At 41.6% G+C, this 26914-nt stretch overlaps 1 protein-coding gene across 2 annotated transcripts in view; it reads right to left on the bottom strand.

The window, feature by feature from the left end:
- The window catches only part of LOC122936090 (sine oculis binding protein homolog), a 203746-nt gene extending 180981 nt beyond the window's left edge, over nt 1-22765 (bottom strand). The window contains exons 1-2 of one of the 2 annotated variants that reach the window (XM_044292103.1): nt 22320-22765; nt 21308-21364 (exon numbers count right to left, since the gene is read on the bottom strand). In XM_044292103.1, coding sequence (XP_044148038.1) covers nt 21308-21364; nt 22320-22415 — 153 coding nt within the window. In that variant the 5' untranslated portion in view covers nt 22416-22765. The remainder of the gene's footprint in view (nt 1-21307; nt 21365-22319) is intronic. The other variant, XM_044292104.1, reaches the window with a different exon arrangement.
- Between the last annotated feature and the right edge of the window lie 4149 nt (nt 22766-26914).

The following is a 26914-nucleotide window of genomic DNA, read 5'->3' as shown; positions in this document are numbered from 1 at the left end:
ATAGATATGTAATTCTACACACTAGGAAGCTTGGGAGGTCTTATGGGAGCTGTATTGGGCATATAGCATTTGCCTCAGCTTCCTTACAAACTGATTTTATTATTTCATACATTGGTGGCATATTGCTAGGATATGCCGCCACTGTCAGATAGGATCAGGTCACACCTCTGGGACCTGCATCTATCTCCAAAACAGGGCCACCAGAAGTGAAGGAGAATGCATGCGCCCATGGTCTCTATTCAACTTTATAGGCGTTCTGAAAATAGATGAGAGAGGGAACTCAGCTATTTTCGGGAGTCCCACAAAAGTGAATGGAGAGTGCACTACACCACTATGGGACTGCTGGAAATAGGTAAGACGTTGTTAGGCAATTTTTTGAAACTTCCATAGCAGTGAATGGAGGTTGGCCAAACTTGTAAGATTTTAAGAAATTACTAAATAAAAAATGTATTTGAGCATATAAAACACCTCATATTAACAAGAAAAGTTAATTCCAATATAACATGTATATCATTTCTTTGCCTGCTCAGAACAGGATACCTGCGGTTGTAGGTTGTCTATATGATGTCACATCCATGATACAATGACACAACCACATTGTGTACGGTATATACTTCAATTGTGTAAGTAACATAGCAAGACAGATAATAAATCAGACATAAGTCAATCTAGTTTAACCTATTCTCCTGCAATGTTGATCCAAAGAAAGACAAAACCCCAAATGAGGAAAGCCAGTTTTGCACAAAATTCACGGTAATGAATCCCTTCTTTGCTGCTGGAGACATTTTCTTGCCTCTAGACATAGTAGATGCTCCCCTGTTACATTTACAGTCATGGGTATCTCGAGCTGCTATACTATGTACGGCGCTGTGCTTGGTGAGCATAAAGGAGGCAGCGGTATTCACAGGAGCGCCAGTGCCTTCTCAAACAGCTGAGCGGCAGGAGTCCCGGGTGACTGACCCCTACCACCTATCAAGTACTGATGACCTATCAATTGGATAGGTCATCAGTATTTTTGAAATTATACTAGAAAGCCCTTTTAACCCAGGGTTCCATTTAAAATTGGGTTGTCTTGACCGTTTTTGGGACAGCCGCTTTAATGTCAATAGGTATGGAAAGCATTCAATTTTCAGAGCAAGGGCCAGACAGAATAGCATACCTGCAGTTATGGGTATTTAAAAATAAATATATGAATAAATATAAAAAAAAAAATATTATACTCCTGAAGTTGTACATTTTCTTTTACTCATGTGGTGGCACAAGCAAATATGTACTAATATACAGATGAAACTCGAATAATTAGAATATTGTGCAAAGTTCATTTTTTTCAGTAATGCAACTTAAAAGGTGAAACTAACATATGAGATAGACTCATTACATGCAAAGCGAGATATTTCAAGCCTTTATTTGTTATAATTTGGATGATTATGGATTACCGCTTATGAAACCCCCAAAGTCACAATCTCAGGTACCCTTTGCTCAGGGGATATGGATTAATTAGCTGACTAGAGTGTGAGACTTTGAGCCTAGAATATTGAACCTTTTCACAAATTTCTAATTTTAAGCTGCATTAATGCAATTCCTTTTAATTTGCATTACTGAAATAAATGGACGTTTGCACGATATTCCAATTTTTCGAGTTTTTACCTGTATGTACGTATCTACTAATATAGGCTGAATATTACTTTTTTAAAGTTACTGTAGGTGTAAATATCTAGTTGCTTGTGTGATTTCTGGTAGTCACATCAAATCCACCCTATACTGCACTTTCTATTAGTGATTATCCAACTTTGGACGAGTCTAATGTCTCTGTACATGCTCTATAGCTTACTGAGGCCATTTAATGCCAGCATGGTTCCTTTCCAGTCACTGCAGTACTGCGGTCCAATCAATAGGCTAGAACAAAAGAGTTTTTTTACGCCTGGAATAGAGGTTGCTGGAGCAAAGAGTAGCAGACAGCCTTAACAAGGAAGAATCTAAGCTCTTTCTGAGCTGTTTTCCATGGTCAGTAGCTCTATAAATCCTTACTAAATTCTACCTCTAATTAGGCTGAACCAGCACTTCTCCTGGAGAATGCCCATTAAATATTTCCTCAGTGATGCAAGATAACATCTTCTGTAATTATTTTATTGGAGTCTTTAACGGCTGAGTTAAGTCATCTGATTGGATCTGTAGAACTGCGACCAAGCAGATGTAACTGGTCATTTAGAGCAAAAACATATATATGAAACTGTTAAATGAGTTGTCCAACATTTTTTGTAATTATGAGAGGTGCAGACGAGTCTATACAACAAAGAAAATAACTAAAGTTTTACAGGTCCCTCCATTCCAGAATTGCACGTCCAGTCCCTGAGCATGCCAGTCTCTATCAGACCGGTAGTGATAATGTGACGTCACATCCAACGTTCTGTGACCACTCAGCCAATTACTGGTCTCATAAATGGCACATGACAACTGAGTCCAGTGATTGGCTGAGCAATCACGTGAACGATAGACATGATGTCATCACTTATGGTCCGACGGCGATCAGAAACACTAGGGATGCTGAAACAGAGTGACCTTTAGAAGGTCAGTTTAGGTGTTGTCTGCTCCCTGGACAATAAAAAATAATCACACAACCCCTTTAACACTATTGGTTCCATCTCCATATAAATATTACTTTATAGGGATTATCCTATGATTAATATAATAAATGAAACTCATACATAATCCAGAACATGACAATACTTTTCTAACAAAGCATGGATCCAGAGATCTCCCCATTAATTGTTCTGCTAGATTTATTTACAAACTGTCAGCTTAGGGGCATGCCCTTTCTCAGGTACGTGTCCTGTCTGATGCAGCCATTGGCAGTTGAAGGATAGAACTGAGCATGCGCTTTCATCTCAGTGAGCAGGACAGAGAAATTAGAAAACTGAGTTTGGATGAGATGCTTCCTTCTACACCCCTTACCCCACGCTTGGTACCAACCACATCACACTGTACATTCCTGTGCAGTGCTTCGATGTGGGCGCTCACTGTGAGTGTAGCAAGAACTGTTCTCCACTACACTGATGAGTGGGTGGAGCAGCATTGTTCTTCCTCATCCCCCAGCCCCAGCCAGTGTCCTCTACAGCAGCGATCCCCAACCACCGGGCCACGGATCCTCTGGTACTGGTCTGGGGGGGCGGCGGTTTTCGAATGGTGGGGACAGGAACTATTGGCTCCTGTGCTCCACTTTTTAGCCTTATAGGCTAAAAGCCACTAAGCCTGTGGCCTATGAGGCAGTGCTAACGTGCAGGAGATCTTGATGATGATTGCGACCTCCTGCGCCAGGTCACAGGAGACCTGGTGCAGGAGATCTCAATAACGTTCGCCACTGCCTGTACTGTAGTACCCGAGCATTGGCAGCAGGCTGGAAGAGGCTTGCATCTCAGACAGCAAGACAGAGGTGAATATTTTTTTATTTTTTATTTTTTCACTTGTGAAGACTACAAAGCAAGAGACATTGGATGTATATTTTAATGGGGGCACTATATGAAAAGAAGAACTGCTGGGGTAGGGGAAGCACCATTTGTAAAGAGGCACTACTGGAGGGGCATAATATGTAAAGAGGCACTACTGGAGGGAATGGCACTATATGTAAAGAGGCACTACTGGGGGGCACAATATATAAATAGGCATTACTGGGGGGTGGCACTACATGTAAAGACGCACTACTGGGGGGGCACAGTATGCAAAGAAGTGCTACTGGGGGCACTATACATAAAGAGGCACTACTAGGGGGGGGCATTTTATATAAAGAGGCCACAACTGGGAGGCACTGTATGTAAAGAAGCCACAACTGGGGGGCACTTTGTTTAAAAAGGCTACAACCGGGGGGCATTATATGTGAAGAGGGCACTATTGGGGGCTTTATATGTGAAGAGGACACTACTGGTGGACATTATATGTAAAGAGGCCACTACTGGGAGTGTTAAACGTGAAGAGGACACTACTGGGGGGCGTTATATGTACATAGGGCACTACGGGGGGCATCATATCTACTGGGGCCTAAATGGGGATGATTACTAAATAGGGGCATAAAAGCAGGCATTAATACTAAATAGGTGTGTTCAATTATGCAGAAAGAAGTTGTGGTCTGGAGATGTCATCAGAGAGATCCATGAAAGACTTAGAATAAGGAAAGAGAACGAGAGACATTATCTGTAAGTCACTGAGTGGGAGCCTAAACAGGATTATTAATTATTTTGTTTTGTTATGTGAGTGATTTATGCCCGACACCCACCACCACCACCACTGGTCTGTGGGAAAATAGTTTTTAGTGAAACTGGTCCCTGGCACAAAAAACGTTGGGTATCACTGCTCTACAGCATAAACAATTAGGTGTCAAGTCCCCTTCTATTAGCCCACGTATATAAATGCCTTAGCATGTCATGTGTTCACCCAACCAGCTGGTGGCAGTATTTTGGTTACAAACCTCCTGTTCAGCAATGCTTCTCAAAGGTCCTTCCAAAGGGTGTGACCTATCATTGAACTAATGAGAAGCGCGACCCGAATCCAAGGGCAAGTCCACTACATATAAAGCATATCACTCAGAGACTGACAGGCTCTAATACAGTTAGGAGGGGAGCCTGGCACCACATGGGCTATCCTAGATAGAAATAAAATCCATCTAAGAGTACATCTACATGGCCGTGACAGCAGTCACGCACCCAAGTATCATAGTGTGGCGGGGCTGCCATAGGAATGAATAGGTCACAGCATGACTCACAGTCTCACAAATTTGCTGGGACCGAGACATGTCAGTTGCAAAAAAATCCAGCAGTACTCACTCGTCGCGCCCAAAATCACTGTGTAGATAGACATACTCTTAATAACACAGCAAAAAAACAGCCAGGCCAGTGGTTCCTTTATACTGCATATTTTTAATTCCCCTGACGTCACAAAGTTGAAGTGCTGTAATCTCGCGCATGTGCGAGTATGCCGCATGTGAGTGCTGGCATCAGCCTCAGGGAATGAACTGCGCATGCGCGAGATTACGGCGCTTCAACTAAGTAACATCAGGAGAGCAAGGGGGAGATTCAGAGGATGCAGGCGGTGCTGGGCTCCTTCACAGTGGACGTGGCTTGGCTCCTGAAACGTTGGTAACAGTCCCTTGGGCTCCTTACTAGCCACATTTAGCGATCTAGCAGCATGTGTCCTCAGCTCTATAGGCTCAAACTAGCTGACATTTTCGTGTATGCATGTAATGAATAAGCTCTTGTGATCGAAACGTGTTGACTCTTGCAATATGCCACTGGAGTTATTATAAATTTTTATGGAATAAAGAAAATATTTTTAATCTGATACTTATCTTTTGTCTCCTAATAATACCTTGAATGCAGCTTCAAGCATCAACGTACTTTGGGCACCCTTATAAGTGGATTCCCAAATTTGCTTCCATTGCTCGTCAAATTGGGTAGGGCTCAAAATCCAAACTTACAGATATTGAAATCCCATTTGCTTTACAACCATCAGTGAGAGAGCAGCATGCTTGTTTGGGCTCTATTTTATTAGGCCCACTGGTTTCTTGGCCCCATTAGATCCCTGACTGTATATTAGTCAAGGGATCACTTTAATATACCTTTTTGGCCATGCTTATCTTGTCTGCCTCATTAGGAGTTGTGTTAGAGTCCTTTGCTGTATATTTATCCCTTGAAGAGTCCTGACGAAACATGGCATGTTGGAACTGGTGTGAGGGACACTTTCTAGGGTGAAAAGCTGTTTTAAGACTAGGTTACAGACGAGGTCACTCCTCTCAGAGCGGGTGCTCAGTATTAGATAGGCATAGTTAGATGGGACCCCTTCCCTTAATTACTGAGGGTTAAGTAGGGACAGTAACAGCACCTATTGACCTTGCTTTACATCAGCACCCAGAGTGCGACTCCAGAAGGAACCATTTGTTCTCAAGCAACACCTAAGCTATTGGACAACTTTCAACACATCATCAAGTGGCATCTGATGAAACTGGTGTCCTAAGGTGGTGATCTGCCTGACAAGTTAAACTGCTAAGACCAACCCTGGTTGGATGTTGTTTTGACATTGATTTTCCAAGCAGTATTGTATTTTACACTGCAGTGTTGAGATTCTTATAAATCATTTACCCCTCTTACTATTTTAAATTATCTCCGTTAAAGGTTACATATGTTTTAAATTTTCCACCCCTCTTTCTTACAGCATGATCTACAATTCTAAATTCATGGGATCACACATCTGTTGCAACTATTTAAAGAAATTGATTAAGAGAGTAAAATATTAACATAAAACAGTGAAAAAGGCAGTAAACTACGAAGATACTAGAACTGCTTCCTATAGCACTCATGTTAATGTGATAGGGAGCTCCAGTTTAGAGCTTTACATAGAAGAGGAATTGTTACGTTGTACTTAAATGGCTAAAAAGTTGTACATGAAAAGATCTGCTATTCTGCAATTTGTGGTCAACTAGTGGATACTTCCAACTTGTGTGGCGTACTAAACCAAACCTTTTACAAATATTGCTACAGGAAAATACAGTGCTACTCAAGAGAAGCAAAACATAACTGTTTTTGGCATCACTTATAGTAGGCTAAAAAAAAAAAGGGATCTACACATTTTTTAAATAACGTACTGTAAAGGAAACATTATTGTCTGTATTTTACATGGACGATTGGCCTCCACTGCAACATTCATAGGAAAATGAAGACCCATTGAATGCACTAGGCCAAAGAAGTTTATATATATTTTGCTTATTAAAAGTGGCAAGGTATGTAGGAGGAGTTAAAGGGGTCGGTCGTTCCATGATTATATGACTGATGTAAAAAATTAAAATCAGACATCGTATTGTACATGGCAATTTCTTTCCAACAAAGCTCGAACCTAGACTTGTATCCCACATGTGTCCAGAGCTTCCCCCATTCATTATTCCAATTGCTCTGGTAGGTTTATTTCAGGCTGGCAGCTCAGGGGGGGCATGTCCTTGGGGTGGGCGTGTCTTTTCTGAGGAGGCATGCCCTTTCTGCTGCAGCTCTCTCCCTGTAACTGTCACAGCTTCTAACAAAGGATACAACTATATTCCGCAGAGCTTTACAGACATTAGCACCACACTGTCCCCATCTCAGCAAATTGGACATAAAAAACCGACCAAACAGCAATTGGCGCTATAACGATACAATTTATTGAATAAATCAGAGTCTATAAATTTTTAATCACTTCCAATTACAACAATATTCAGATCCATATCACCAAACAAAGGTACTAGACCAAAACTGCTATAATAAAACTACTCTTAATAGTAAAACAGAATTAATCCACATACAATAAAGATAAACGAGAAGGAGGGTGAGCCTGCTAATAAACGGCAAACAATGACAAAGCTGAGGTCGATCATATGGTAATATCTCACCGATCCCCTGTCACTGCTGTTCGGACACTTCCTGAGGCCCCAGCCAGTCTTTTCTGATACCTTTAACACATAGCAAATGACCTCTCAGCCACTGGTGGTCATTTCCTGCATATTAAGGACCAAGAAGGAGACCACCCGGGACCACGGAAACATCATAATAATGGGAATTTTTTATCCATTCTGGGCCTTTTGTAAGAAATTTCAACCAATCACCGAACAAACTTTTTAAAATGCATCCTTCTCCCTATACCAGGTTGTTGCAATATCTGTAACTGTTCAGAAACTCTGAACAGTTACACAAAAACAGTCACAACTAGAAGGCATGAAAGTCATCAGAGCTTCTCCCTGAGGTATGATATTTCACAGCTGCAGAAAAAGTGTGAGAGTAGAGGGAACCTGTCCACACATTTCTTCTGCTGAACATGGTATTTATACAGCATAGTACACTGAAAGCTCATTAAGACAACCACCCAGAATTGCTTTAGAAAATGGTCTTCTACGGGAGTGGTCTTCTCAAAGATGGGCAATATGGATAGTATATAGTAGAACTGAAAAACTGTAAGGGGTGGAATCCTCAACTAAACCCCGTCAGAATTCCGACTGTAAGAGCCTGGCCAAAAGTTTATCTGTCACCAACTTTTTAAGTGCAATCAGCATTAGTTTATGATATATGATATATTTCTGATATATACTCCGGAGGACATTCAGTTGCATAGTATCGTTTATTTTTTATTATCTCTATTTGTTTTAGTTACAATCACTTTTAAACAAGGGAGTCTGTGTCCAAAACAATGACAAAAGTTTAGAGGGGCATTAAGGGCTCTTACCAATCAAATTTAGTACCGCATGTGACGTCATCAACCAATCAGTCACTTAAAGGGAAACTATCACCATGAAAAGGTAGTGTAATCTGCAGATAGTATGTTATAGAGCAGGAGGAGCTGAGCAGATTGATATGTAGTCTTGTAGGGAACGTTTCTGTAAAATTAGTATTTCATTCATTTAGATCTCTGCTCTTTAGGTGCTGAGGAATCATGTGGCAGGCCTACTTACTGACAGCTTTCTAGGTAATGCAGAGTTAGCTCTCAATCACTAAGAAGGACTGGCCACATGACTCCTCAGCACGGAAAGAGTAAAGTTTTGCTGAATGTTTTCCCGTAAAAATATACAATATATCATTCTGCTCAGCTCCACCTGCTCTATAACATGCTGCCTTCAGATTGGACTGCATTTGATGGCAACAGGTTTCGGTTAAGACTCAACCCCTCAGGGAGGACAGCATAAGGGACCTGAGAATATCCCTTTAAAGGTACGCATAACTTTTAAAAACAGTATGGAAATGTGTAAACTAACTTTTATTTTAGTTATGTCTTTAGTTACATGTTGTGTATAGGAGGAGAAGAAGAAAAGGGAACCTCTGTATCGGCGCTGTCAGCAGGAGTCAGATACCAGGTGAGTATTGGTACAAGTAGATAATAGTTTTTATTTTCAGTCTACGTGTTTCAAGGGCGGAGTGCCCCCTTCATCAGGACAGTACTTTTTTTTCTTCTCCTCCTATATGGATCATTTCATCTCGATGACCGCATTCATGGCACGTGTAGGAGCCAAGGCAGCAGCGCAGGCCCCCCGTATGCTGATCGGGTAATATCAGCCAAGCCAAACATAGCTGGTGTGACTCCTCACAACAAGAGTTGGTAAGAACAACTATTTTTATGATTTTATTCTAATAAAACAGCACCACACATGAGGCAATGCCTCCCGTCTCCTTTTTTCTCTTTACATAGTTACATGTTGTATCATTTTTCTAAATGCTTCTTACGCTGAGTCAAATGGTGTCTATACAGTGGAACAAAAACACAATTAGCAGTAAAGTCTGACATATACACTTGCTAGAGAGAAAAACCTTTTGTCATGTGGTTAACAGCTGCTACTGCTACAATATACAAACCTCTTTCTGAACAGAGACATTTATCAGAGCAAGTACTCCACTTTTCTGGCATTAAAAAGTAGCAGATTTTTGTGCAAGTAGAATTTTGTGCACAAATGTGTAATTTATTTTAATTTTATGCTGCTCCCATCATGAAAAAAGTGGACTTGGCTTACTAAGCACAGCGCCATACATTAGTATAGTGGCTGTGCTTGGTATCACGCTCAGCCCTTTTCACTACAATGGGAATGAGCTGCACCTAGAAGCACCGATACCTTCTCAAACAGGTGATCGGCAGGGGTCCTAGGTCTTGGACGCCCACCGATCAGATACTGATGACCTATCCAGAGGTCTCATAAAACCCCTTTAACTACCAATAAAACACGGACAATGTCAAAATGTATTATAGTTCTGTTAATTATACTTTAAATTGGGCCTGTCAGCAGGATCAAACTAATTAAACTAGCAATGCTAGTACCAGGGGCATAACAATCGTGGTCACAGAGGATGCAACAGCAACCAAGCCTGGCAGGGGGGAGGGAAGAAAGTGCTTGTAGCCAGTTCAATGAGGGCCACAGGAGTCTATGGCTCCCGTCCCATCCGCTTTGCCTCCTAAGCCTCAGTTCGGGCGTCCCACTGCGCAGGCGGTTGCAAACATTAATGAAGCCTCCTGCACCGAGTCTTGCAGCATGACATAATGACACGGCACAGGAGAGGGTATGGGGAGGTGTTCACAAATGCCTACACTATGGGACGCCCGAACTCAGGCCACAAGTAGTGACGGAGAGCGGAACAGAGGTGAGTATTTAGAATTTTTTTATGTGATTACGGTGCCATCTTTTTACGTGTATGGGATCAGAAGGTTTATGCCTTATTTGGGGAATCTTTGCTCAGAATTCATTAAAACATTTTCTTTTTAAATATTTTATATGGTAACAATAAAAAATTAAACACCTACCCTCTATTTAATATTGTACTACATTCAAACATATCATGGGGAGGAGGGGTCCCAATTCAAAGTTTGCTCTGGGGCCCATAGAGCTCTAGTTACGCCACTGCCTAGTACGGTTTATCATGCTGAGTAAAATGTTACCATTTTTAGGTTTCTATGTGTTGCCATTAGCGAGTAATCAGTGTCTATTGATATGCAAATTAGCTAACTGGTGCATCAAGGGGAGGGCCCGAGCCCTTAGAGCACCAGATCGTCATCATCCTCTTAAAGGAAGCCAAATGTCTTCTTTTCCAGGTGAAGGATGATGTCATTGGCGCATGCATAATAGTCATCTGCACTGCTTAGGACGGGAGAAAGATTTCTGCTATGGATGTGTTTAGCTCATTTTCATTTTGTGCCATTTTGCACAGATATTATTTAGGGTCTATCGAGAAGCCTATGAAAAGAAAATAGCTGAAAAAAGAGTGTACCGCATTTTCATAAAAATGACACTGACCTCAAAGCGGCACAAACCAAAACACCAGAATTTTAACGAACATCTGGCTGTAGCCCCAAAACAATAATCAATCATGTTAAACCTTGTAATGTCCTACACAATTGTCTCCAATAAAACAAAAAGCTTCAGTCTGCATGGATGTGCAAGGAAATTACCGATTTTAGAATGTGCCATAATCTGAACATGATCATTCCCCTTGATCTTCCCTGACAATCAGAGCTCCCTGCATTGCAACCAGCCTCATAATGATGGCCTCACGGTCCCCAGGACATTTCATTCCTAATTTATTGACAGCAATTCATCAGGGGGTCCCTCCACATAAAGTACCATGCCAAGTGGAAGCTCAACATTGTTTTAGTTTTTACAAATTCGAGAACGGATTAATGCAGCTATGATTACTGCTTTTCATCATGAAACTATACAATACAACATCACATTTACTGACATTATTTAAATATAAAAAAACCTGTGATGCCATAAAAGACAATAAATTCATACTGCATTAACAGGCTGAGCAGAGAGAGGAGTGAGCAAGCAGGGAGACAAATGATGGGTTGTGTCAGGGAATGATGTGCAGCAGCTATTTTAAAGTGAACACCCACTCGAAACACATTTTCAGATGGTTCAGAAGGCCACAGGGAGAAATGCACCCTGTAAAACAAGTATACCTGATAAAACTGCTCTTATTAACGGTCTGGTCCCAAACATTGATTTTAACCCACAAACCTGAAATAAAAATGACAGCTTTGCACAAAGATATTGTCCTTAAAAATGGCCATAAATGGGTCAAATAGCCACTAGTCTTACCAGGGCTAGGATATTGACATGATATTTACAATGATGGGAATTATTTTCCATGTATCTCCTTCTTGCAAATACTGTTTATCTACACATATATATTTTACCATGCAATAACTTATTTAATCAGTAATGACCAAGAAGTCCTATATTTCTTATGACTTAGGGCTCATTCAGACGGCCATAAGGGTTTTTTGCAGATCCGCAAAACACGGATACCGCCCGTGTACATTCCGCATTTTGCGGACCATACAGGGCCAGCACTTCATAGAAATGCCTATTCTTGCTCTATATTATTTGCGGGGCTGGGGAAAGGAACTACCGATGCGGCCCCATTGAAATGGCCTGTACATACAGACCCATACATACAGCCATCTGAATAAGCCCTTACAAATACATTTACAGAACTGATTGTTTTAGTTAAATAAATAAAAATAATTGTAGTCATTATCACAACAGAAGGGCTTAGGGTACTTTCACACTAGCAGCAGGACGGATCTGACAGGCTGTTCACCCTGTCGGATCCGTCCTGCCGCTATTTCGCCGTGCCGCCGGACTGCCACTTCGTCCCCAAAGACTATAATGGGGACGGGGGTGGAGCTCCGGCGCAGCACGGCAGTTCCCGGTGAGAGGCCGCCGTACGAAAAAGTCGGACATGCAGTACTTTTAGTCCGGCGGCCTTTCGCCATGCACTGCCGTGCTGCGTCGGAGCTCCACCCCCGGCGGTCAGGCGGCACGGCGAAAAAGGCGGCAGGACGGATCCGACAGGGTGAACAGCCTGTCGGATCTGTCCTGCCGCTAGTGTGAAAGTAGCCTTATTCGGAAGAATGATATTCCCACCCGGTAGCTGCTCCAGTATAAAACACAAAACCCCTCAAAATGAACACAGACACTCCATATAAACACTCCATATAAACTGTCCAGAACAAAGATGAGTTTCCTATCATTCGTCTGAATAAGCCCTACTGGTATGAGTAATACATCTGGTTCTGTATCATAGTTGCCAACAGTACAGAATTTGCATGGATTGTCACTAATTTTCAAAGACAGTCTCTGCAAGCGTGAGCCAAAGATAAATGGGGCCTATGTAAATCCCTCCCAAAAATAGGCGGCCCCACATGGTTTGGGTGCAGGACCTATTTGTCACACCTACTAGGTTGGTAAGTATGCTGTATGAATAGGTGTTCACGTGAGAAGTTGGCAGGATCACTGTACAGAGTCTTGGGGATATGAATGAACACACATATATATATATATATATATATACAGTATATATATATATATATATATATATATATATATATATATAAGCTTCCAAAGTGGGGCAGCACTCCACCAATACAGCGATCGTCCAACCCTTGATTCCGGGTGCATAAATATAAAAAGAAATCCACGACACAGATTCCAAGTGAATCAATAAAGTGCAAGTGCATATACTTATAGAACTCTCAATTAGGCAATCAGTGATTAATCCATAATTGGTGTATACAAAATGTTATCCTAATGCATATTTCACATGATTGAATAAAGTGTAACTAAACTTGATTACATTGTGACAAAAAATGAAAAAACATATAAATCTACTTAGTGCATATATGTCTTGATTCCTAAAAAGTGTATTATATCCCAAAAAGTGCACATGTGCATGTTTAAAAACCATAAAAAATACTTGGCTGTACATATACATCGTCATAAGAGGGAATCATGATCCAATATAGTAAGTATTCACCTTATCTTTATGGAACCGGCACATGAACGCACTTTATGGAACCGGCACTAGAGGGCCTTTCAGGTTCAATCTATATTGCGATTATACTTATCGCATGTATTGTCACATTATTGGGCAAGTATATGCACTTGCACTTTATTGATTCACTTGGCTTGGAAAGGTTCCATGAGGGGACCGAAACGTCGCTGCTGTGACGTGTGAATAAAAACTAATGTTTTCACCGTTTACAGAAGGTGTGCCGTGGATTTCTTTTCATATATATATATTCTATTTACATCTTGTATACTGGGCATTCCCTACTTGTTAAAAGGGTCTCTTGACAATGAGCTGAACACAAGGTATGGCCTCGGTGATCACTTAAGTTGTATGGAGCAACCAGACAGTAGGCACTCTGTTTCCCTGAAGGGCCACCACTGGGCAGATGAAGCATTACACAAGAGGATTTTGAATGGGGAGCTGCCATGAACTCGGAAATCCCTAATATGGCATATGAAGAGTTTTTTTTTTAAACTGGACAACCTCTTATATTGATCGTCCTTTACACTCCTCAACAATGAAATTGCAACACCAAGAAGGAAAAGTCGTGGAATTATGGAAATCACAGGATCAATAGACATGTTAAAGATATGCAATAAAAAATGGAAACATAATATCCAAAGCATCTTGATTTATTCAGTATTGAGTATGAGCGCTATGCGCAGAAATACACTTATACTCCTTGTCATCAAGATTATTAATGGTTCTCTGAGAAATGTTCTGCCATGTTGAATGCATATGGGCACGCAAATTATTAAAATTTGCTGCTGGTAGCTCCCTTTGCTATTGTCAAACAATGACATCCCTGATATGGTTGTTAGGAGACAAGTCTGGAGATGCTGCAGGTCATGGTCCACATTTAGGCACTGCATGCTGCTCACAGTAGCACAAGCAACATACGGCCTTGCGTTGTCCTGTTGAAAAACGGCTCCTAAAATAATGACTAGAGTACATTGAGTAGAGTACGGAATGTACAGCTATTGTAGATTATGCCAAACCACACCATATCCCAGGAGTAGGACCACTGTGACATTCCATTGTAAAGGTTTCTTCATGGCAGTGCCCACATGCTGTCCAGACCAATCTCCGACTATCATTGCGTCCGAGACAAAAGCGATACTCATTGCGGAAGAGGATAGACCTCCATTTCATTGTCCATTGGTATTTTGCTTTGCGCCATGATAGCCTTTGAGAGTGGTGATGTGAGGTCAATTAAACACTTGTAGCTGGATGTCTGATTATAACCCAATGTCATCCAAATGCCTTCTGATGGTTTGTGTAGATACTGTTTGTCATGCTAGGCTTAGGTTGTGACGTCCAATTTCACTTTCAGTACAGAATGGATCACTACACTTCATTCTTCTAATCACAGACGATTTGTGCATGAAGAGGTTCACCTCTGTGCACCTCTTTCTGTCATTCTAGTTTGTTGTTGTTCTCCCAACCACCGGGAATAGCAACGCTGAACAGTGCTGACATCTCCGCCTAGGTGTGTAGCAATTTGCCGAAGTGATAAACCAAGGTGTCTTAGTTCAAGGATTCTGTCCCTCTATGTTTGCGACAAGAAGAGATATTTGGCATGTCAACGAACAGAAGGCATTACAGAATCATCCCACATGACTTGATTCCGTTTTTGATGTTTCATGTAGGTAAAAAACTTTGCTTTCCATTTGGCTTTTACGCCTCTCCCACATGCCACAGATTGGAGCTATGTTCTTGAAAATTTGATCATCTGCAGATCATAGGGACACCTGCTATATTTTTTCGATTTGCATAACCTTACATCTTGTCCTTCTTGGTGTGGCAATTTCAATGTTGAGGAGCTTATTATCTTTATGTGTATAGGCACCTTTAACTGAACATGTAGCATTACAAAATCCTGTAATACAAGAAGAAAACCCCTCCTTTATGACTGCTCTATAGACTAACGGCCTCTGCTGACACCAAAACTGAAATGGCAGAATACTGCAAACAACGGTGGCAGATCACTATGACAGATATAGCCCTATAGCAGCTCACAGGCAGAAACATATCATGGAGCAAAAGAACCCAACAAATATACAGAAATAAATTATGCCTATTTCATTTTATCTGGTTTGACTATTCAGCAGGCAGCTGGCAGCTCCTTCTCAGTGTTCATCTATGACTGATTCACAATGTTGGCAAAGAACATATTGTTTCCTAGTCCTGCTTCTACCATCGGACTACTGGTATGTGAATCCTTGCCCTGATTAGCTGTTCTCTGGTAAGAAGACCACCATTTCTGAACCATAGCCCCCATTATCTTTAAGCTGCAAATGAATTTGCCTGGAGCACTTTCCAGGCTATGAGCGCCGTGTCTATTGAATTAATACACTCCAGTTAGCTCAATATGTCTTACAGCCAATAGTAGGAATCCCTCCAGCAGGAGCAGAGTGCTGATAAATAATCTCATATTTTATGAATAGCATACCATGTTTGTGTCTTGATGATTTATAACATATACATATATGCCATCAGTTACATTTGACAGGCAAAATAAATGACAGTTTGATGTCTTGAACTTGTGCTATATTTCACATGGTAACTGCACTCCCATCAGCAGCTAGTACCCACTTACTGTATATATATATATATATATATATAAGAGAAGAAAAAGTCCAGCGGGAGCACCAACCGGGTTGCGGGTGCAAAGTCCAGCAGAGGGCAACGGCTGTACCCAAGATTTGTAGAGACGAAAAAAGTCGGACTGCACTCCAAAATGATGGTGAAATAAAGTGTTTTAATCACCCATAATATGGCAACTTGCGACGTTTCGGCTCACAAGAGGGAGAAAAACCTCCAAGGCTGTGACGCTCTGCGCTGCGATTGGACAGCGCTACAGCCGGGGGAGAAGGAGACGCCCACAGAGAAAGACTGCATCTCCTCCCCATTGCTCCGATGCTCAGTATTAGCATACTGAGTGTAAGATTTGCGGGAGGCCATAACGGGGCACAGGAGCGCTATTTTAAAAAAACAGGCAGGGTGGCAGCATAGCGGGGGGTACCCCACAGGTACAGATATTTATCTCCCTTACTACAAACCAATAAAAAAGGTCCTCTTTAAATTATACAAATTACAATATGTGCAATAATTTATACATTTAGGTCTTAGCTTTTTCTGAGCACACTTGTACACGGGGAGGTGTTATAAGTGAATGACAGCTATCTCTATATACATACATCCAGAAAATGCTACAAAACCATATATCAATCTGTTCAGTCCTCCTTCTGTATAACATGCTGCCTGCAGACTGCACTGCATTTTGTGGCAACAGCTTCCGTTGGTGACAGCACAGTTATTTTCATTAAACTGACATAACTGGTAAGAAAGAATAAATAGATTTCTGTTTCCAGCAATGTTTATGCACAAGCGGAAAACTGAGCTGATACTGACAAAGAATAACCTGCTAGTGGTGCTTGGTCAATGATCACACAACCAAGGTAGAGAGTCTGCAGGAGGGCTGGAGAGAGCCTACTGCCATCATGCACAGTGCACAGACACACAGGACCAGCATCAGGTTCCTTGGTGTGGGGCGCCATTAGGTACCATGGCCGTTCCTGTCATGGAGGGAACATTGACCAGCCTTTGGTATGTCCAGGACATCTGCTCTTCAGGATATCCAGAAGCAATCCTGGTCAGCTCAGTATTCAGATCACTCCCCCATTGAGAATGTCTGGTACTGGATAGGGTGACGGATCTGCCATGCACAGCAGCCAACAACCACCTTGGCTGAACTACGGGTCCAAGCTGTAAGGAATGACATATCACAGGAAGATATCCAGCATCTGTACGATCATCCATATGCCAAAGTGACTGCCTGTATCGCACCAAGGGGAGATACCACCAAGTATTATTGTGACCCCTCCTCAATGAATACCCTGCTGCAGATTCATTCTCACGCATGCGCAGTGGTTATGGAGCGCAGATGATGACTGACACGTTGATCGTAGTTTGTAATCAGACTAGAATCACGTGCACAATGAGCATACCCTTTGACTAAGAGTGCTGGCCCAGTAGGATACAAATGATGTTAGTCTCAACAAGGGATGGGGGGACACGAAGAAAAAAAATCTCGGGATACCCCTTCAAGGAGCATTCAGATTACCATTCAATATTCTTTGCTTCGGGATATAGAGTATATATATCCTTGATTCATACAGCCCACACTAATGCAAAGATCAGACAGATCCCTTTACAGTGACATCTTAGAGGCAGAAAGAAGCCAAGTGTATTAAATATTTCTCCAAATGATGTGACTGCTATTAGGAGTAAAAGAAGGCAACAGGGCAGCAGGCGATAGAAATGAGATAAAGGTCACTGTAAGGTAAACATATTTTTTTTATTATTCTCCAATTGAAATCTAATATGAGGAAACTATGCAGAGTCATGCACTTTCTGAACACAGTGTTGTATTGTATCACATTTATATTTGCTACAACTGTCATGTACATTACACGAATGATAAGCTAATGAAACATAATATCCGTTAGTCTGAAAAAGCAACAAGTGTTAGCTTCTTCTAATCAAAGTGAAACGGTCCCGTCAGATGTAAAACAGGCAGTTTCATGGGAGGGCGCATATACTTTCTCACACTAAGGACGGCCATGATTAGACAATGTTGTAACATCAGAACACTCCTTTGTAAAGGCCCCTTTATATGGCCCAATGTCGGGAAAGAATTGGCTGCTAGTTAGTGGAGGAGATCGCTGCATTTACATTCAACAATCTCCTCTACAGTATGGCGTTAGCCATCGCTCGTTCCCATACAAAATCATTGTTGCCCGGCAGCAGAGCGCTGTTTAGACAAAATGATTTTGTTTTCTGCACCAACGATCCAACGAGTGTTTCGCTTGTTCATTGGGTATTCATGGGAACCTTTACATGGGCAGATTGTAGCTAACGAGTGTTCGTATAAACCTCATTAGCGATAATCTGGCTGAACATCGCGCAGTGTAAAGGGGCCTTAAGGCACATACATGAAGTGATTTTGCCACTCTGAATGTACATTCCCATACAAGCATTGTCCATATCTTCTCTTAGAACTGATTTTGTCACCTTAGGCACAGCAATAATGGTGTTCAGTATCTGACAGACTGGGGTAATCATAAGGTGATAGCATACCAGTAGGATAATGTGTAGCGCTGTATCCCCTTCACTGTTTTACCCTACATGGCAGCTCCCTAGCTGGCATCAGTTCCTCACAGAGCCAGGTGGTCGGGAGTGCTGCTGTGCAGAAAAGGGAAGGTAACGTAGCGTTGCTCCAGCACTGCAGCCCCTTCATCCTCAGGATTGGTGAGGTATGATAATAGTCATGGATACTCCTAGCCATAAGTCATAATTTCACAAAATGTGATTCCCCTCTACATCGGGGTTAACACCATGCAGTTTTTGGTGCAGTTAAACCTGGGAGTGGGTGTAATGAAAGGAGAAGTAGACCTTACCTTTAAACTTCTCCCAATGTGCATCATCTATCTTCTGATATATCACAGAGTATCAATGGCGGACCAAGTGCTAATACTGCCATATATCACAAGAAAAGAATCCTGAATACTGCCTCCTTTGGGTTTAGCTCTACTTCACTGAGGTGTGACTGCAGTGACCCAACCTTGTCTCTCCTGAGTGAAGCCAAGCTCAGAACTCAGTGGGTATGGTGCCCAGAAGAGTGAAGCTGTCTCCTTGCTACACAGATCATGGGGGTCTACTTTGATAACTAACTGCAATTTGTGAAGACAGAACTGGAATTGCCAATTATTTATACGTATTGGAAGGTATGTACTGTCTATTTCTTATACCAGCCAATACCACCAGGACCCTACAAGCCAGTGAGGCCTTGAAGAGCTACATTACAAAGCCACACAGACCTGAGCAGCTGCAGTTTAGAGCTTGAATTGCATAAGCAAATTGTTACATTATATCATTTACCAGTTATTTGTCAGCGACATTAGACAGTCGTCCATTAACTCATTCTCTACTGAAAAGACTTCGGAAGGGTTAATAAAAAGTAACAGCCTGTTATTACTGTCAGGAGGTAGACAGGGAATCAGTGTGCACACCAGTTCTTTTTCTTCTGTTAGCAGGGAGAGGCAATTCAATCCAATGTGGTTTGAAACATGAGTAGGTCACTGTACACCATGATAAAATTCCCTAATCTCTGGGCCAAATTTCCCTGAGGAGGGCCTCCTCCTACCCCTTTACTTTCCAAGCTGACTTTTCCATTCCCACTCTCGTGTTTCCCTCTCCTTCATTTCTTTCATTTCCCCTACCTTAAAGCCTTGATACCCGATCTGTGGCCAGTGCTCAGGTTTCAGTTTTTACAGCTTAGACCGTCTATTGCTGTATACATTCCTTTCTTTCTGCTCTGCAGTGATTACTTACCAGGGCTTATTTTACACTAGTCCAGATGAAAGCTGCTCAGATGGAGGGAAACATAGCCAGGCTGTTTGAACATTACAGATATGAAACTACACAAGAGCACATTGTGTCCTTCTTGACATTTTGTATCAAACTCATTTTACCATTTATCCACTATGTGCTTACAGTATTCGGGGACCCAGGAAAAAAAAATCCATGTGAGCATACCCAAAATATGCCTGCTGTATGGATGTGGTCCTTTTACAGAAAGGCAACAGCTACATGATGACATGAAATCATGGGCAAAAAGTTTTAAGATTGAGACTGCAACACATGTTCAAGTGTTCCTAAAGAGGAGAAAAGTTTCACTTGACCTTGCAACTATCACAAAAATTGGATCAATGTATGAAATTGCAGAGTTGCTTCCAAAGGTAACAGCTGAATTTACTGCGATTCATATGGGACTTCATCTCCCTGAGGAGCCTTGCCTAAAGTAAAAATAACATCTTCCCAATATATGTACTACACAAATTTGAAATGTAGGAACTTGATTTCCCCCTCAAACCATATCCAGGAAAGCTGCTTGACACCCAATATGGCTGATTTTACCACTACCACTGAAGTTGTCACATCCGGTATATTTTCTGTTGCACATAACTTGGATGACAACCTTTTAGTGGGCTTCAAAGGTACCTATATTGGTTGTCCCTCAACTTTCCCAGACACGGCTATGAATAAGAAGCGTCCAAATGAAATGTTGTGATTGGCTTTACACTAGAAAATGTGAGATTTACAGTATATTTAGAGGTGATTTTCTTATTTTTATTTTATTTTAGGGGAAATAATATCTACAGCAGGGACCAGCAACCTTCAGCTGTTGTGAAACTACCACTCCCAGCCTGCTCCATTCACTTTTATGCAAGTTCCAAGAATAGTTGAGCAAGTGTGCATGTTGGGAGTTGTAGTTTCACATCTGCTGAAGTGTTGGAGGCTGTCAAACAAAAAAAATCTAAAAAAAGCGATTATAAAAGCATGATAATAATCCCCCTCCAAAAAAGTTGAGAAAAGGGCAACTGTCTTCTTTTCATCAATGGCTACTCTAGGTTGGAGTAGCCGGATGAAAAGTAGCCTAGATTAGAAGAAGGGGAGTCTCTGGGCCACTAGAAGGTTTCGTCTTCCTAAATACTAAAGCATCAGTTAAAAATAGTGTAATTTTCCCCCTTACAATGTTGTTTTTGTTTCATCCCCACCAGTTCAGACAAACATCTGCTATGAAGAACAACTATCTCCCAAACCACCGAGAGCCTGCAGCCAAAATAAACAAAACAAACCCAGAGGATCCAGCACAGTCAGCCTTTATATCCAGCCAGGATAACATTTCACATGTTTTGATTAAAATTAGCTAATTTGTAATTCTAGAACCTATGTTAAAAGCTGCAATCCATATAGATCACATTAAGCGATGGCTTCGAGCAGCCAATATGTGATAGATTTAGGCAGCCCTGGAAAAGGGAGATGGGGGGTGGGGGTGCAGGAAGGCAATTAACCATTTCAATTATAGTTTTAGGTTTTGTATTCAGAAAAATAAAACAGACCCTCTGAGTTGATGTGGAGAAATGCCTGTCCACTTTAGACGATGTGCAACCTGAAAACTGAAAAATACCAAGGGTCACTGATTTGGAATGGAAATGCCACATTTGCCATCAGAAAGTTACATAGATTGTCAATCAGAAAAGACAGATAGGTAAGCCTACTACATTAAGCGGGGCCTCCTGGTCAGCAAAGCAAGGCTCACAGAGATGAATTATTGTATGGGATCATACAGTCTGAGTTGTGTATGACAAAAAATATAGACTCCCTCAACTGTTCACCATCACCAACATGCACATTCCTCTGCTGGTAAATCCTTACGGTACTCGTCTTCTAAAGTTGGTTTCTTCACTCTTTGGTCCCCTGGTATCATTCACTCTAGTAAAATAATTCACTAAACAATGGATTGTCCTTCTTTGTACTGCAGCATCTGAGGGACCAGATTGAGAGCAACCTCTGGAGAACATCTGGGTGGCCATGGCTGTGCAAGACTACTGCACACAACCTGCTCACCTGGGGGTTGTCAAACACATGAACCATCAAAACACTATAAATGACTGAAAGTGCAATAAAAATGACAAGTAACTTGGGGCGTATTACACCTAGCTAGAGGAAGACCATGGAAGGAAGCAGCTTCAGCTATACCAAGGGCACATTCTTGCCTAAACAGATAAGCAGAACTAGTATTTTGTCAAGACATTGAAGGCAGGTATGGCATTTGGAGATGTGTACTAAGCTTTATCTCCAAGTAGTATGCCCTTAGGTGAGGTGTGAACTAGTCCTTACTACTGTCTGCCTGCAGGAACATACCCAGCGCAGTGCACAGAGCAGCATGCAGTACAGTGTCACAGCCAGGGACATCCATTGATAGCTGGTCAATGGACAGGACTTGAGTGTGTGAATGTGTCTTGAGCCCAGGAGGGAGGCGGGGCTGAGACATTCAATGCACAACCTGACAGGCACCTATACATTATGGTACCATGGGCAAGACACCCTGACAAAGCAGCAGCCCCTTACCTTCATCTCCTCGTTGATCTCTCTCTTCACAGGGTGTGCAGGCTTCCTACTCCTTTTATTTTCCGGAGGTCTTCCTTCTTTTTCCATTTCTGCCATTTTTTCAATAGTTTGTGCTGATGAAATGACTGCGTGAATGAAAGAGTGTTGGTAGGATGGTGGAGCAGGAAAGTGGAGTGGCTATCCCCCCCTCTATCTAGAGGTGAAAGACGTCAGGGATTGTGTAAGGAGGGAGGGCTGGGGATGCCAGGCTGCTGGGCTGAGAGTGCCCTGCTGTCAGGTCAGCCATCTTCTGCCTCTGGCTCTGTCATTAAGCTTGCTGCTTGTTGCTTTGTGTATGTGTGAGTGGGTGTGTGAGTGTGTAGTGCTGTGCGTGTGTGTGTATGTGTGTGTATGTTTCTGTGACTGGACGTGAAAGAGAGGGAGGAGAGAAACACAGAGAGAAAGCTCCTTGTGTGGATCAGCAGAGGGGGTTACTACCTCCCAGACTGGGAGAGGAGGAGGAGGAGCTCCTAGCTGCCAAAATCTTCTCCGCTGCCCCCTTAAGCTTCAAGTAGTGCTAGACACATCTGGATGATGTGCATGGATGGAGCAGCGCTATGTCTCACACTTGCTAAGAGCTCCCATTATCCCCATAGTCTTCCTCCTCGGTGAAGTGCACTATATACATAGAAACATAGAAGATTGACAGCAGAAAAAGATCACATTTTCCATCTAACCACCCTTATATTGAATTTATCTTAGGACAGACACGGGTTTATCCTATACTGTTGTAGTAGAGCCTGTCACTTAACTCTTTATGCACTGTGATAACTCACTGACAATGCAGTGCTGCTGCTGCTGGACTAAACAATTTAGCTCTGCTACATCTGAGCCCAAAAATAACAGCGAATTATCTATAGCTGACACACACTCATTGAGAGACAGTCCTGTATAACACATCAGAGGTGGGTAAGAGAGGTAGCAATGAAAAGAAATAGGGTCATGGGCAGGCACTGCTGGCTGGAGGGCATACTTTAGGCAGATGTCTCAGATATTGTCAGATATGGTTAGGTCATTAAAATTGATGAGCAGCAGGGGCTATATTCAAAATTGCGATATTTCACAAATATTTTGTAGAATATTCGTCCTATATTAACGAATTTCGAGAACTCGAGATTATTTTATTGAATGCGAAAAATCGGCAATGTAAAAATCGCGTATTGCGAATTCGAAACGCGAAATACAGGCGTGGGTCACTTTAGGTACATTTTTCAAGCTGCTAGAAGTTTCATGAGTTTCTCCTGAGACTGGAGAAAGTGGTTGGCACAGCAGAACATTACAATAGCTTTATATGCAGATAGAGTAAAGTGCTCCAATATATTCGCGATTGCGCTAATCGGCAGTGATTAGAATATTTTTTCGCACTACGTTAAACTTCACATTTTAGCAGGTCTGACTACAGATTACTGATTGGTGCGACCTTGACATTGCTTCCTTCTCATTGGCCCACAAGCAAGAAGCAGAGAGGAATCATGTGTTCAGATGGAAAAAAATGCTAAATATTCGAAATAACAAATACATAGCACTATATTCTAAATATTCGGGAATTCTCGAAGTGGCGATATTCGCAATAAAAATTCGCTATTTGAATATTCGTGCTCAACACTGGTCATTAAAGCAATCCTTTCATTGCCCAGGGTGGTGAGTGAGCCATGATCTTCTATGGCTTAAAACCTCCTAATATCTATCTATCTCATATCTATCTAATATCTATCTATCTATATACCTACATATTTATGAATCTATCTATCTCTCATATCTATCTATCTACTCTATCTATCTACCTATTATCTATCTATCTCATATCTATCTATTTATCTCTTCTATCTATCTATCTATCTATCTATCTATATACCTACATATTTATGAATCTATCTATCTATCTCATATCTATCTATCTATTATCTATCTATCTTATATCTATCTATCAATCTCATATCTATCTATCCTCTATATACCTACATATTTATTAATCTATCTATCTACTCTATCTATTTATCTACCTATCTAATATCTATCTACCTATTATCTATCTATCTACCTATTATCCATCTATCTCATATATATCTACCTATCATCTATCTATCTCATATCTATCTATCTATCAATCTCATATCTATCTATCCTCTATATACCTACATATTTATTAATCTATCTATCTACTCTATCTATTTATCTACCTATCTAATATCTATCTACCTATTATCTATCTATCTATCTATATATCTACCTATTATCCATCTATCTCATATCTATCTACCTATCATCTATCTATCTATCTATCTATCTATCTAACAATCTGTTCACATATGGAAATTAAATCCAACATGTGGACTTGCGGATCACACGCGGACCCAATCCTTTTTATGGGGCATCTGTGTGCTGTCCACATCCATGTGGCCGTTCCGCAAATGATAGAACACGTGCTATTCTTGTCTTCCTTTGTGGACAAGAATATTAATAGATCCTGTGGAAAGTCCGGTATGCAAACGTCGATGCGCCGCAGATCACCAAGAGGTTTGTCATTCAATGGGGCTAATCTGTGGCTATTCCTGCACTTGTTTTTCAAGAGTATACGGTACCCCATTTACTTGCGTGGGATGCAGAATATTAGAGGAATCTGCACCTAAATCGTCCTTAAATCCTGACCGTGTGAGCATATCCTCAAGGCACAGAATTTTAAACCTTCCCTGTTAGACTGCTCTTGGAAATAGCTGCACATTCTCTTACCAGAGGTGGTTGATGACTTTGTTATTATGTTCCAGTCTGCATATATTGTAGATGTTTCTCTTAAGACATTTTTCACCTCCTAATGTGGTTTAATCTCAGCCTGACACAAAAGCTGGAGTCACCTATCAGAGCAAGATGAGAGCAGGGCAAGCTGCCTCCCCTTGCTGGATGTGACAGCTGGATCTAGAGGAGGGAGTGATGAGGGGACGTGATGAGCATACCAAGCTCCTCGGTCACACTGCCACTGATGAGGAGGATGATAAGGCAATGTCCGGGGTGATGTTCATTCCAGCCAGTGAGCACTGAGATGGAGGGGGGTGACAAGAGATGGGGCCATGTTTCTGTCACTATAGCAGCAGCTTTTGCTGAGCAGCATCAAATTAACTAAGAGGCTAAACTGATAGATTTCACAGGTTTTCCCAGCTTATAAAAGTAGTAATAGTGAAAATAGAACAACACTAATTCTATAAACATATTTAAACGTGTAAGTGGTGAAAACCCTACCGTGTAGACTATTACAATGCTCCCTGTTTTATAGAATTTAGTTATTATATTTATGATTTCAGTATTAAATAAGAAAAGAGATGCACGCAGTAAGAGGTAATATTAATCAGAAAAAAAATCCACATTTAATTGCCTGACAGTATGAAGTAAACTAATAACGTAGTAGAAAAAGAATACCTTGCAGTATGCAGTTTTGTATCCATATGTAAAGTGCAACAGAATACACACTTTGCTATATTGTTATAAAAAAAAGGATGCTGACGTTTACTAGCCGAGCGAATGCCAAAAAGATACTGTAAGACACTATTACTACATACACTAGGTGCATGGGATCCTATATATACATATTATACATGGCATATGGCATATGGACAGAGCCTCGCCTTCACTGGGAAGCAAAGACACACGGCGTTCTTAGGCCACGTTCACATCTGTTCTCTCTGCCGGACAGCCTGCCGGCGTTCACCAGACCCAGCACTGCCGGATTCAACAGCTCGCCACTAGATCCCTATAATGGGATCCAGGGGTGATCTGGCTGCTTTCCGGCATAAATGCTGGCTTTGAGCTGGACAAATACTGAAGCATGCGCCATTTTAAGGGCTCATGCACACGACCGTATGTATTTTGCAGTGAGCAAAAAAAAACGGATCCGCATAAAATACGGATGACGTCCGTGTGCATTTCATATTTTGCGGAATGGAACAGCCAGCCCCTAATAGAACAGTACTATCGTTGTTGCGGACAATAATAGGATATGTTTTTTGCAGAACGAAAATACGGACATACGGAAACGGAATGCACACGGAGTAACTTCCGTTTTTTGGTGGACCCATTTAAATGAATGGTTTTGCATACGGCCCGCAAAAAAAAAAACGGAACTGACATGGAATAAGCATGAGTCTAAATGTCCGTAGTGTATTGTGGATCCGCAATACACACAGCCGGCATCCCCATAGATATGCCCATTCAATTTTTTTCTGGAGCCGCGGACCGGAAGAACGGAGGCGCGTTCCGGAAATGCGGATGCAGACAGCACACTGTGTGCTGTCCGCATCCATTCCGTCCCAATAGAGAATGAATGGACGGATGCGGACCACAATTGCGGACGTGTGAATGGAGCCTTTAGACCATTCTTTACTGAGGAGCCTAGAATGTGCACCCTCCTTGGAGAGTCTCTTTACTTATACATTCTAGTTTGTTCCGGACTGAAGTGCCTACAATGTACTGCCTTCTTTGAGGTTTTAGAGATCAAGAGGTATTTAGTGATTACAAATAGTGTTGCCCAAATCTATCAAATATTCCATTCGGTGGCTTTGCCAAAT

The sequence above is a fragment of the Bufo gargarizans genome, chromosome 4 (genome assembly GCF_014858855.1).
Source record: "Bufo gargarizans isolate SCDJY-AF-19 chromosome 4, ASM1485885v1, whole genome shotgun sequence".
In the NCBI taxonomy this organism is placed as follows: Eukaryota; Metazoa; Chordata; class Amphibia; order Anura; family Bufonidae; genus Bufo; species Bufo gargarizans.
The sequence above is the reverse complement of the archived record's forward strand: the minus strand, read 5'-3'. Positions and strand labels throughout refer to the sequence as shown.